At 35.8% G+C, this 13,745-nt stretch overlaps 1 protein-coding gene across 8 annotated transcripts in view; it reads right to left on the bottom strand.

Annotated features, from left to right (window-relative positions):
* Positions 1–6,165: 6,165 nt before the first annotated feature.
* Positions 6,166–13,745, bottom strand: part of LOC132104292 (adhesion G protein-coupled receptor B2-like) — a 310,415-nt gene continuing 302,835 nt past the window's right edge. For 7 of the 8 annotated variants that reach the window (XM_059509655.1, XM_059509661.1, XM_059509656.1 and 4 more), the window contains 2 exons: positions 6,839–7,394; positions 6,166–6,757 (listed from right to left, as the gene is read on the bottom strand). In XM_059509655.1, the coding sequence (XP_059365638.1) occupies positions 7,218–7,394 (177 nt within the window). In that variant the 3' untranslated portion in view covers positions 6,166–6,757; positions 6,839–7,217. Of the gene's footprint in view, positions 6,758–6,838; positions 7,395–9,199; positions 9,254–13,745 lie in introns of all 8 variants that reach the window. The other variant, XM_059509657.1, reaches the window with a different exon arrangement.

Below are 13,745 nucleotides of genomic sequence, written 5' to 3'. Positions count from 1 at the left end.
ATCGGAGATTGCTCTCAAAGCCTCATTTGGAGAGGCCATAGCTGTTAATAGCAGGCAGCTGTGCAGGAAGCCAGGAAGAACATCTCATTATGCGGACACGAATCTTCCACTGCTGAAGAGAGCATCCTTTCCACTCGTCCCACTCCCACATAGTCGTGGAGAGGCCCCAAAGGCCACGATCAAAGCCATCGTATTAGATCACTTGCAGGCATAGCACATCAGATTGATAGCACAGAGTCTTGATGTGCTTCAAGAGGCTGCCCATTGGACAGTAAGTCAATTGCATTTATGATGAGGCAATCGGCCAAAGTGCCTTCAGCGGAGAAACGATGCACAAGCAGTTCAGGTGTGGAGACGATGGGATCAAGCTGGCAATCTTTGAGCTTTCCAAGGGGACTCTGAATATTTGCATTTGTGCAAGACAGAGAATTCACGTTCGTTCTCTTCTACCAGAAACAATCAGGGACAAATATGGTCTGATGACAAGCATAAAAATGATCTGATGACTGCTTATTTGGAGACAGATCATTTGCAATGGACCGTTGGCTAATTGCCATTGTTCTGGAACAGAGCTTTGATCATTGGTCTAAATCATGACGACCCCAAGGAAGATGGATTCTATCAGTAACGCTGAGGCCTTGATTGTTTCTTTTCTCCAAATTCTTTTCAGTCTAATAAATTGGTTGTAATGATACATCATCAAGCATTATGATTACAGCCTCACTTCACAATAACTTCTGATTAAAAGCAGAATGAATTTTAATAATTAGACAAGTCTGTTGGGTGTCGTACCTGTAGGTATGAAGAGTACACACTAGACACCTGCATATTTAGTAACAATGAAAAAAATATTTTAATTATACAGACATTTATTAACACTGAAAGCTTGGCTGTCAGTTCATTCATACCTAAACATCATCTTCCTGAAGTGACTGTAGGAGTAAAAAAAAAAAAAAAAAAAAAAAATTTATATATATATATATATATATATATCTATGAATGAACCTCTGTCCATAAAGAAGCTTTTCTGGGAAAGGTTCCAGGGCCTGTATTCATAAAGATTCTAAGAATCCTCTCAGAAAACTCTTAATTTATCTTAAAAACTTTTACGTAGGAGTCTTAGCTTGAGAGCGATTCGGGACTGATCTGAGATCAACTCTGAGTAAGGAAAAGACAAAAACTTTCATCTTAGTGAGGAGGCGGGGTTGACCCCATTGCTATGTATGACACAATCTTTTGAAGACTGTGATTGGTTGGTTGTCCAAGAAGAAAAAAAAGTGTTTTTTTTTAAGTATAGGGTCTATTCTAATTCTCACTTTGAATTTACATGTGTAATTTTTCCTATTTGACCGTTCTCTCTCACACACACACACACACATTATATGTGTGTATATAAATCTATGTTTTATTTACCATGCTTTTAATTTCCTATAAGGTATTTGATAGGCTTTGATTGGCTGTAATTCTTTCCAATAACAGTGATTGCAGTCCTATTTAAGTGTCAGTTTGAATGTTGGTTTTAATGTATCAAACATGGAATCAAAAACAAGAAGGGCGAGAAAGCAAAACTGGACAGAGGAACAGTGTTTACTGTTAGCCCAGTTAGTGGATGAACCCAAGGCCATTCTTAAAGGAAAATTCGGGCCGGGTGTCACAGCAAGGGATAAGAAGCAGACACGGGAGCGTATAGCACAAACTATTAACGGTTCATTCCCCCTGCTTGTGCGCACCTATAAGGCTGCTATATTCATAAATGCAGTTTTTTGAGCCTGCAAGGTGGGAATGTCCAGTGGAAACGAATGAACTGCGACACAATAAGATGTTCTGAAAGTGCTGTACTTGTTTGTGTGATCACTCTGCTTACAGAAGGTTGTGACAGACCTAAATCATCACTACTGCATTGTTGCATTTTCCCAGTTGCCAAATATCGTAATGTAGTGATTACTTTAATTTCTGGGGCTATGGCATTTCTGCACTGTCGGAGATGTTAGCACGTCTCTAATAAGATCAGTTACAAACATGATCCCTGCACGATCTAATCTATAGCGTCTTATTAACTCACTGTCATCCATTGTCTGCAACACATTTCTTCTGTCTCTTCGTCTTTCTGCCATTTTCTCCTCTGCTAAAGAAACTCTTAAGCCTCTTAAAAGTCCTCATCTGTGCTCCTAACAAGTTTGACCTTAAGACCTCTTTTAAGGGTTAAAGTGCTTTCTGAATTACTTTTTTCTTTACTAGGATTTTTTCTTTAATTTTAAGAGTAAACGCCCACATTTCTAAGAATTTTCTTAGAATTTTGTCACTAGGAGCTACTTTTTGCATTAAGATTCTTTATGAATACGGGCCCAGGAATGTTACCTCAGATGCCAATAAAGAACCTTTATTTTTAAGAGTGCAAAGAAATTAACTTTTCAAAACGAACCAAATCTGTGTTACAACCCACCACACATTCTTTTAAAGCAACGTGCATGGGCCTGTGACATAACGGTAGTTGAACAAATTCAGGGTTAGTGGATTAGTTTTGAGTTCACAAAATTAAACCACTCCAATCCGGATTTGTTGTTACCATGATGCTTATCATCAACTTTCTTTGTCAACTCAGGCTTTGATACTGAGTTTGTAGAGCGCATGCACATGAATTTGTGACATCAGTGGCGAACAGCCAATCTAATGCCTTGCAACACAGAGCAAGGGTGATTCACTTCTGGCAACAGACACAGCAAGATTCAAAACTCTTTTGCAAAAGGTTAAGAGATTAAAGTATATGAGGAATTTAAATGCATTAACACAGATGAAAGTATAAAAGGAATAATCTTGCTCTATCAGTGCAAACATATAAGGTCACATGTAATCATTTTTAAAGTGTTATATATTGATTCTACAATTTATTACATATGGCCAGTAAATAAACATTCATTTAAAATGAATGATTTATAATAATTGTTAAACTAAAATTGCTTGTGTGTAATGGATTAATAATAATGTAAATCATATAAAAATGATATAAATCATATACAATAACTCAATGTAATTACCACACAAATTATCATTTGTTGTAATTATTATTATTATGATTATTATTTTTGTTTTATTTTTATTTTTTGTACTACGAAGGTGACCTTTAATTTGGAGGAAAAGAAACTGGGAGAGTGACTTTTTTTTTTTTTTTTTTTTTGCGTGTGTGTAACTTTGCTTACATGTGATTGGTCCAATTTCAGTTTGAGATCTCTTACCCATAACATAGCCTGCCCTGGTGCAGTTAACTGTGGAGTGTAAGCTATAGAAATTAATTCTGCTAAAAGCCTAGCCACATTCATGGTACCTAAAACCCAGAATTGGTGCAAACTAAACTGTAACTTACCTGACTAGCCAGCTAATCCGACTTCATGGTACAGGCTCCAGTTTAGGGATCAACTGCATATTGCAAAACATCTTTAAAGGGGTCATGAACTGACTTTTTAAAAATTTATTATTATAAGACACTTAGAATGTTATAAAATATTTATATCAAAAAACATCATAATCTTTTGGATTATTTGGCTGTTTTCGGTCCTGTTTTCACCCCTCCTCTTCAGAACACTCCATTTGAATAGGCTTGGCGGATTGTAGACTGGGAAGTAAACATCCACTGCTACGATTGGCTAACAGTTGCGTATGCTTGACAGCCTACATCCTTCATAGATGGACACTGCTGTGATTAAGATTAAAAATGCATAAATACTGACTACATATCAAACGGTTTGTAATAACAGACAAAAAAATAGTGACCATTTAATAAAAACAGTTACTCACACTTAGTGTGACATTACTGTCAGATCCAACATATTCGGCAAAGCTTTGCCTTTCAGTTTCAGTCTTTCTAAAAATCCTGCGTCACATTGTGTCTTGTTTGTAAATGCATCCTTTATAAAAGGAAGTGAAAAAAAGAGCAAGCTCTTATTGATGCGGTCCGGAACTTCATTAAAAATATACCTAATCAACAATTTCATAATTTTCGGATCAGAAGAAAGGCAATGCAAAGACTGTTTTTCCACAGCTTGGCACTGAACAGCATTTGTCCTCGGAGCATCTTCATCATTTGGTTTCTACATAGACAAATGTACGTACTGTGTTTGCCTCTCTCGTTATTCATCTACTACATGCACAAATCAGTGGGTGGGGCTAAACAGGCAATGATGTCAAAGCAGGTGTGGCTTTTCTTCTTAGGAGGCGGTGTTTAGCCACACTATTATGTCATTAAGTGGCACATTCCACAAGCTGACACTTTGGCAGATTGGCTTCAATATAAGCAGTTTTTAGACTAACGAGAAAGTTCTGAGTTCTGAAACTTACAGGATGTTTTTGTAGGACAATGACCTCTTATATGTCAAAAGATCAGGATAGTTTTTTTTTCTCATTTCAAGATTCAGTTCCTTTAATTTGCAGTAGATGAATGTGGAAAATGTATATCAAAGTTTAAGATTAATAGTTCAAACAACACTGGGATACAAAGTAAAATATGTGAAAGCCATTGCCATTCTCCTCTAATTGAGCTTTACCAAAGAGACTTAGGACAAAATAGGAAAAACCCTACAAGGGCATTCATCACTTTGAAAATTTATTTTCATATAAAAAGACACTCTATGAAAACAGTAGAGGACTACTTTGTACAATCGTATGTATATTAAAAAAAAAAAAAAAAATTAAATGGTTCAAGGAGGATTCTCTTGTGATAGCCATCTTCTTTAGCCAATGGGATTGTGTGTGCTGGTAAGGGGAGGGTCCAAAAGTTTCAAACATGTCAAGCCATGGAGAAAACATCCTGCTGATCAGGAAGTCCAAGCAAACATATTCAATCTTCATTACATCCACACTCATCTGTTAACCATTCATTTTCCTATATGATGATCATCCTCCTCACAATGCACATATTCAAAATACATATCTCATAAATTTTATGTGACTGTAAGCCCATTCTCAAGATCTTTATTTTTTTTATTTATTATTATTATTTTTTAAAATAGCAATACATAAATCGGTTTAAAACATAGTTATTTTATTCTGGAGTGTAATTATCCCGCTTCAATAAGTAGGACTCTGTAAACATATATATATAAAAAATCTTAATACTCATATAGAGACGGAAATAGAGTGGATAAAATGTTGAAATGGTCGATGACTGCATCAGACAAAAGAGCAACAACAACAACAGGAAGAAAAATAAAGATAATAAAAAAAATTAAAACAGGCACTGTAAATGAAGCAGGGTTTGCGTACAGCTGTGTGGTTGTGAAGAGAACAACTCCAGAGCTAAAACAGCCGTCTCATCTGTGTGGTGTATCATACTGGACTTTTAAGACGAGGCTACAGTGACCTCACTTCCTTTCACCAAAGATTTTATTTAAATCCCAAACATTCCAAATTTTTTAATTCATATTATAAACATTTAGTTCCAGTGCTCAAATTTGATTAGCCGGTGCTCCAAGAGTCCTAACATACAGTCCAACTGCATATGGACTTTTCCAGTTCTTGTATCTTAGCTTCTTTAGGAATTATTTTCATTGGTGGAACAAAAATGGTCACATTTAGTCAGAAAGAAAACTTCTTGTTTACCAAACTGTTAAATGTAATATCACAAACATGCTACAGTACTGATTATCAGCAGAACTGCCTCCAAACAGCACTCTTGATTATGCGATATTGCTTTTCCCAAATATGAGAGTAAAATTCAGTCTTTGAGACAGGAGGTGAAAAACTAGTTTTAATTGCTATGTTGGTTTGGAGATATTTCACGAGGATGAGGCAGCCCGTGTTCCCTATTAGTGCAGATTACTTGCAAAGGATGAAATGGCATGCTCTAGTCTTGCCATCTGTGCTTATACGATATGCTGACTTCAGGGATCTTTGAGCAGATGAAATTCGCGCCAAGTAAGAAAATGTCAAGACAAATCGTTATTCCCCCAAGATAATTACCACACCTCTCTCTCCCTCGTTCACCCTCTCTGTCTTGCTTTCAGAGTCTCCATGTGGTATTACATCAGCCAACACAACTAATGAACGGGTTATGAAGAGAAGCAGGTTAGCAAAGATGACCTCTATGGTCTGCTTAGCATTTCACCAGTGGTCAAACTCCAGAGTCAAAGTGCAGATATAAATCCAGATCAGTTCAGGCTGATTGGTAGAGTCACTGGATTTCAAATGAAAACATCACAAAGCACTACTTTTTGCAAGAGCAGAAATGTAGCACAATATTAAGATGGAGAAGAAATGTGGAAACTTAGCACTACCTTTGTGTTGATTCAAAATGGAAACGGTCTCAGATGGAAGTGTGTCTCTTATTGGATAAACCCATCCTGGAACACCAAAGTTCATTGTGACTGGAATGTGGATTCTTTTGGTTGTTTTGTGTAGGATGGAGCAAAGATGCTTCCCTGGTGTGAACGAATGCAAATCTGACAATAAATCATACATACTGTATAGCACAATATTTTCTGTCAGGCATTTTGAGAAACTTAAAACACAATCACACAGCCGTATGACAAGAAAGAACTACTTTCACCCATAGAATAATACCTGAAGTTTAGGTGTAAAAAAATAAAAGGAAAAGAACAGATGGAAAAACATTCTCAATAAAATTATAGAAAATAAATTAGAACACACAGCATGTAAGTACAGTACACCTGATGCAGAGAAAAAAAACGGGTTGGCACATATTAGTGAATACTTTCAAAACTTCCTCCTCTCTCTTCCCCGAAAAACAAAGCAAGAAAAACGGGGACTTGAATAATCCAAGGAATGAGAAGAAAAAAAAAAGAAGGAAAAAAATAATAATAATAATAAACCTTAGGATTTATTAAACAGTGTGTGAATCATCAGTACCGTTTTTGTGTTTTGTTTTTTTCGTTCCGTTATTAAAAAAAAAAAAAAGGGTGCAGAAATATTACTTTTTTAAATTCCCAAATCAGCAAACAGCTGAAAGAGAATCCTTTCTGGAGTAAAATCAAGATATCTCAGAAACGGTTTTTTTTTTTGTTTTTTAAGCATACTCTCCAGGCCTCACACTTTCATTTACTGTCTCTGTGTGAAAATATAGAATAGAACACTCTTCATCTCTGGTCTGTCCTCACACTTGTAAACAAGTACAGAATCCTTTAGAACATGTCTTGCTGAAGATCACCGACAGTGTGAGTACGTAAGAGGGTTTAGTTGTCTCTCAGTTCGTTGTGTATGTGTTCTCTTCACACTTCAGTCTGGAAGTCTCCTTCGGATGTGTCAGGTGTGTTGGCGGAGGATGTGTCCCAGGGTTTATTGCGTAACTCCAGTCTGTCCTTATGTTCGCTGGAACCACATGTCTGCTCAGGGGTCATGTTCTTAAAGCTGTCCCAGGACCGCTGGTCATCTGTGGTGGACTTGTCCTGAATATGCACATACACAGAAGAAATTTTAAATTTAAATTTGAGCATGAACGCTAATTACCTCTAACCTTAGCCAATCTCTAAAACTATATTTCCAGGACCCAAATATTTATATATTGGGTATAAAATTGTATATATATATAAAAATGTAATTTTTATTATTAATATTTATTATTAAAGTCGTGGCTAACCGTAAGTTATATACACTATTGTTAAAAAACAGTGGGTTCAAAAGATATTATGTTTTATTAATATTATAATAAGCATTTAATATAAACTAATACTTATTTTCAGCAAGGATGCATTAAATTGACTCAAAGTTACAGTATAGACATTTAATTTTGATCAAATATTATGGATATAAAACATGAACTGTTAATATATATATATATATATATATATATATATATATATATAATAAATTAAAATATATTATATACAAACTTATTCACACTACATACACATTTAGGATCAGCCACCACTATGATAACAAAGACAATACATTTATTTAAATTTTATAGTGCTATAACAATTATCACCCATTTCTATGCTATTCTGGCAGAATCCATCACTAAAGCGCCATAAGGCTGAAAAACCACATTTTATCTCATCTGGAACATAACTAATGAAAATGTGCTTGTGCATTTGCAATTTGCATTTAATGTGCCTGAATGCACGTTTCGACAGCAGTGTAAAGACTAAATGGCCTTATAGTCTTGCTACATTACGACTTGTGTATACAACATATGGAGCGACTCACTCATCTGTATTAGTAGTGGTCTGTGCTGCGTTTTACACCCGGCTATTCCAGGTGTTCATTACTTCAGATGGCCAGAACACACACTTTCCATCCCATTGAGGCTAATGGTGTATCCTACAGCTATATGGCCTCCTAATGGTAGATAAACTGCATTATACAGTAGGGGCAGAATAATCTAATAATTCAAAGACTGGGGAAATATGAGGTTGGGCTATATATGAGAGAGAGATAGACCACTGCAAATTCATCTTGCAGTTCCCCTCCTCTCAAATCTATTCCCAACTTCCCTGAAAATGAGATGCATGAACCTGCCTATTTTGAAACGTTTGAGGCAATCAATTACAGGGTACCTGTCGGCTCCCCCTCAGCGCAAATGCCTGCTGATTGCATGTGCGACGGATCGGGGAGATTGGAAAACGTCACGTAAATGACTCGTCTGAGGTATGACTGAGAATACGTTTCTCTGCCTTCCTCTTGTTTGTGAGTGTTTGTGAAGGGGGATGCTTAAACTCAAGCTGTGTGGGTCATTTGGCCGGTTACCATGGAAATGAAAATATCAAGACACACACACACACACACACACACACACACGCACATTGTGACATTATTACTGAGTAGAGAGCAAACTGAACATCTTTTCTTTTGGCTCTCATTTACAACCTAATAAATAAATAAATAAATAAATAAATATCTGATTTGCAGTCTCGTGTAAGCAAGCTACCATCCACAAGGGGTCGACAGCAGCCTGATTATAATTCACCCAATGTAACAGGTTGACAGTTGGCAAAATGGATACAAAAAGCATAATCTGGCAGCCAATTTGCATGCTAAACTCTGAAGAAGGAACATTTTGTCGAGCAGAAGTGTTGTTAATGTTGAAGAGGAGCCCGACTTTATTCCTAAGAGAATCCTAACGCGATTGTGCTGCTCTTGTGTATTTCCTTTGCCCTCCATCTCTCTTCCTCCCGAACGTTTTGCTCCCAACAACCCCACTTCACTTCCTTTAGCTTTCTCCATCTTTCCTTGTCAGGCCTTTTCTACTTACACTCGAAGAATTCTTTTCACCTCCGGCAGACGAAATGCTCCATCGCTTTTCCCTCTGTTGCAATAAAAATGAGGATAGGAGGGAAGAAAAATGAAGAGAGAGAGTAAGAGAGAGAGAGAGAGAGAGAGTGAGAGAGAGAGAGAAGGAGGGGGATCACAGTCACTGAACATGTCTGGGGGAAGCGATGTTTGTTTTAATTTTTGTTCCCTTGATGGATAAGTCTATAGATTAAATTTTGGAGGCATGCGCGCTCCCTTCCCCCATATATCTTTTGAAAAAAAAGACAGAGGCAACTTAAACGGCTACAGCATTATGCTCAAGAAAAGTGACTGCTAACTTCAGCATATATAAACCATGTCAAACACGTCTGTATTGAAAAACTGCAGTAGAGGAAGAAGAAACTTAGCACTGCAAACTAAAGAGAAGGAAATTCAGTGATGTTTTTGAGGCAAAAAGGACATAAATTCTCTTAAAATCTTCTGCCTACTTTCTAAGGCAGCATGCTATGCTGGAAATGTAACCTTCTTAGTGATCTTTAAACTAGACTGAACTGCTGTTTGGTTAATACTTTTCAGTATTGATTTAATTCTGTTTTTCTTGACTATACAATTTTTAATAATTTTTGGTGGGCCTATTTTAAAATGCTGCTTAGATAACAGAATAAAATACCTAATTTAAAGATTGAACTATTTTTGTTCAATCTTTACAATCTGAATTCGTCTTGACTTTACCCATTATTTTGGATACATTTTAGCAATTTAAAATGTTACTCTCCTAACAACATAATAAAAATGTTCATTTGATCTTGATTATTTTTTTTTTGTTCAATAGTACTGAATTAAGTGTATTTAAATTCAGTTTTTTTTCTTGACTCCATTCATTATTTCAGATACACTTTAGCAAGCTGCTAAGATAACAACACAATAAGATACCTAATTGAAACTACACTGAACTCTTTCTGATCAGAATGTTTTAGTATTGAATAAAAAAAGATTTTGATAATCTGTATTCTATCATCTTTTCCTGACATGTTAAGGCTGGAATACACTACATTACTTTTTCCCAGATATTTTCCCCAAATTTTAGTCTGGAGTTGTTGATGTTAGTTGTTGAAAGTCAGAGCCAGTCTGCAGATTTGAGCAATTGTTGATTTTGACAGAGTTGATAAAGGATTCTCACGTATTGCATAGTGAGCATATACTTCAAAATTAATTCCATTCAGTTGGAGGTCATTTAGTGTATGATGACCAGTTTTTCTCTGTAAACAACGTTGGCAAGTTTAGGATAACTACTGTTTCAAAAACTCTGTTTCGATTCTGAAAACTGTGTAGTGCATTTCAGCCTTATACAAATTTCACTGCGCTTACAATTATGATGCTGCCTCAGAAATGATCCAAAATGAAAGATATTAGAGGGCAGGATAATGTTGCTGCCTACAATTTGAAATAGCTTTCACATCAGGAGTACAAATATAAACCCTTAAAATGGTCTTGGTAGACAGCTCACCACATATTTGAAAAGAACTACCCTCTCTTTACTAATTTCCTAGCAAGTCCCTGTAGAGGATTCTTACAGACTTTTAAGACTCCCTCACCCTCTCTTCCATTCCTCCCTTTTCTGAAAGTAGTGATGGGCAGGAATGACATCAGCAAGAACATATATTCTGCACTACCCTAGACCATTGATGAGGTGTATGAAAATCATAGTATCATTCGAATCACTCCTTTGATTTTTACTCATCTCTTTCCTCATTACATTTATTCATCAATTCCATCTTGCATTTTTTCAGTCTGTTTGCCCACCAAAGTCTGTTTTTTACCCAAGAAAGATTCACCAATTTATGCTTTTTACAGAGTTAACAACTGCATCTCCCTTTCTACAAAAAGACACTTTCGGGATTCGAGAAGTAGTAATAAGTGTGAGCAGACAGAAAGGAAGGTACAGCAACACAGCGGTGACCACAGCCTACAGTCTGTCCACAACACAAATGAGGAAGCGCAGGTCAGAGAAGTCGGCTGCTGCGAAATGGAGCAAAGGAAAGGTGTGAAAGGAGCAGTGTCTACAGCAGCAGGGCAGTGGGGGAGAGCAAGTTTAGATGCTGTGGGAGTTCTGTACTAGTCTAGAAGTTTCTATGGAGACTATAGGATGAGAAGGACAAAAAGAAACACTCTCTATGACTCTATGGCTGACACACACACACTGCCCTCTGGATGAGATTATTATTATTTTTTTCTGTTACCTTTTCTCTGTTTGTCGCCCTTGGGTCTGCTGACTGTCTGGCTACAGTCAAACTATGACAAAATGCAGCAGTGCGTTATTACAACAACAACAACAACAACAAAAAAGACAAACAACTGCATTAATACACAAAATAATAACCAATAAATAAATAAATAAATAAAAAATAGTGGATCAAGCAAAACAATGTGGGTATGAAACACAGAACAAGGAGCAGGATAGAACGACAAGGCCATTCTCAGAGATGAGTGTCTGGGGTTAATTCACTAAATCTTAGTTTTGCCAATTTGGTAGTAGTAACTAATAAAAAATTAAATAACGGAGAAGAGCATTATAACTGCCTATTTATATAATTCTAGCATTCTAAAGCCAGCTGAGGTGTCTGTATTGGAGTGATGTGCTAAAACTATATAGACCAGGTAAAATATGCCAGATTGCAATATAGCCTACTGCATTGTCCACAATATGACACTGAAAAAACTTTCAAAAGATACAATAGCATCATGCAATAATCAATTCTGTTGAATGCCACATTTGTTTAGACATGATTGCATTAAATTTTAAATTGAAGTAGCATCATTCCTTTAGTGTATATATGCTGAAACAACACTGGCAGAATTATGCAAATAAATGATGCAAAATTAATGAATTGTCCTCTTTACATTTAAACATTACAGGACAAAAGAGATATCAGTGAGCTTTGGGGTCTCCAAACCAGAATAGAAGGCCAGAATTATAGTATAATGTTCAGATTAGGCTGTTTATTTCAGTGGCATATGTATCTTAACTTCTATATAGTATTAAATATAATCGCATAACCACAAGAAATGTTGATGTATACGGTCACCTTCATTGCATACATGATCTCTGAGTTCCCTCCATTATAAAGTCATACATTATGTATAAAGGATAATGCGCTAAAAGCCTTAGCTGGTCTCTCTGCCATGACAGGCATTGCTGAGTTATACTGCATTATGTCAGCTCTGCTAATAGTCTGTAATCTATTCTACTCAGCTCTATGATAGAAAAAAAACACAAAAGGACAAAATAGACACAACATTTGAGCTGAGCTACAATACAGCAGGAATAGTCCTACATGGAAAAATTTGCAGACATGACATATCTCACTAATTAGGTCTTAATTGGCACAGACTGCAAATTAGCATTTGACTGTGTGTGTATGAGTGTGTAAGAGTCCCATCCCAGCTTTAAGCCCCTTCATTAAGCTATTGGATGGTGCATTTGCTGCAAGTTCTGTCAACACAATACTCCGTTAAGAAAATATCATTTCAGAGCTAATTCTGTGTGGACAAAAGGCAAATACAAGATGGCAAAAAAACAGCTATTGAATTAATACCCGAGAGGGATGAAGCTCTAGTAAATGAGCTCTAGTACATACATATGCTACTCGTCCTCACTGAAGCACATTTTTACAAACACCTGAACTTCACAGTTGAGCTCAGATACCAATAATTTAATTATGTTCACAGTTTCAATGAGGCATAACCAAACATGATAAAAATAGGCAAACACTCACAGATGCGCAATAATGTGCACTTACAATCACACACACACACACACACACACACACACACACACTACGTGAGTACTGATAAATGTTCAGAGCATAACCTTTAAAGCACGACAATTACAATGTTAGATTCATGAAACCACTCTACTACTGATACTATATATTATCAGTGCTATAGGGTTTTGAAAGGTTTAATGAGCCATTTATACTAGAAAGTAGTTTGAATAGTACTAGTTGATTGGGGTCACAGAATGTAATCATGCTTTGGATTAAATTTTCTAATTCCAGATGTTTCTAATGTTTCTTTCTAATAGCCTTTAACTCCTAACATTATTTAAGTAGGTGACTTGACTTAAGTAGGATAAATATTTTAGCTGAGAATATATTTTTATAATAAAAGCCAGCAGTGTTGTCCAGATTACAGATGAGTTAGCCATAATGTATTTTACCAGAAGACTTTAGGGTATTCTGGTCTCTGCTCTGTAAATGTATCTCCATTTAAAAAACTGTGGTTGTAAGTATTTGCGAAAAAAAAAACACCCTAATGTACTGAGCTCATAACAAAAAATGAGATTTTTTTCCCCTAATATATTTAAATTGTGGCTTATGTTTTTATTTACAAAAGCAAATTTTATTTTTTAATTTAATAATTCACTGTGAAAGTACATTAATTTCATTAATGAATATTATACAGAATAATTTAATTGTCATTATATATATATATATATATATATATATATATATATATATATATATATATATATATATATATATATA

This window comes from Carassius carassius, chromosome 25 (genome assembly GCF_963082965.1).
Source record: "Carassius carassius chromosome 25, fCarCar2.1, whole genome shotgun sequence".
Lineage (NCBI taxonomy): Eukaryota > Metazoa > Chordata > Actinopteri > Cypriniformes > Cyprinidae > Carassius > Carassius carassius.
The sequence above is the reverse complement of the archived record's forward strand: the minus strand, read 5'-3'. Positions and strand labels throughout refer to the sequence as shown.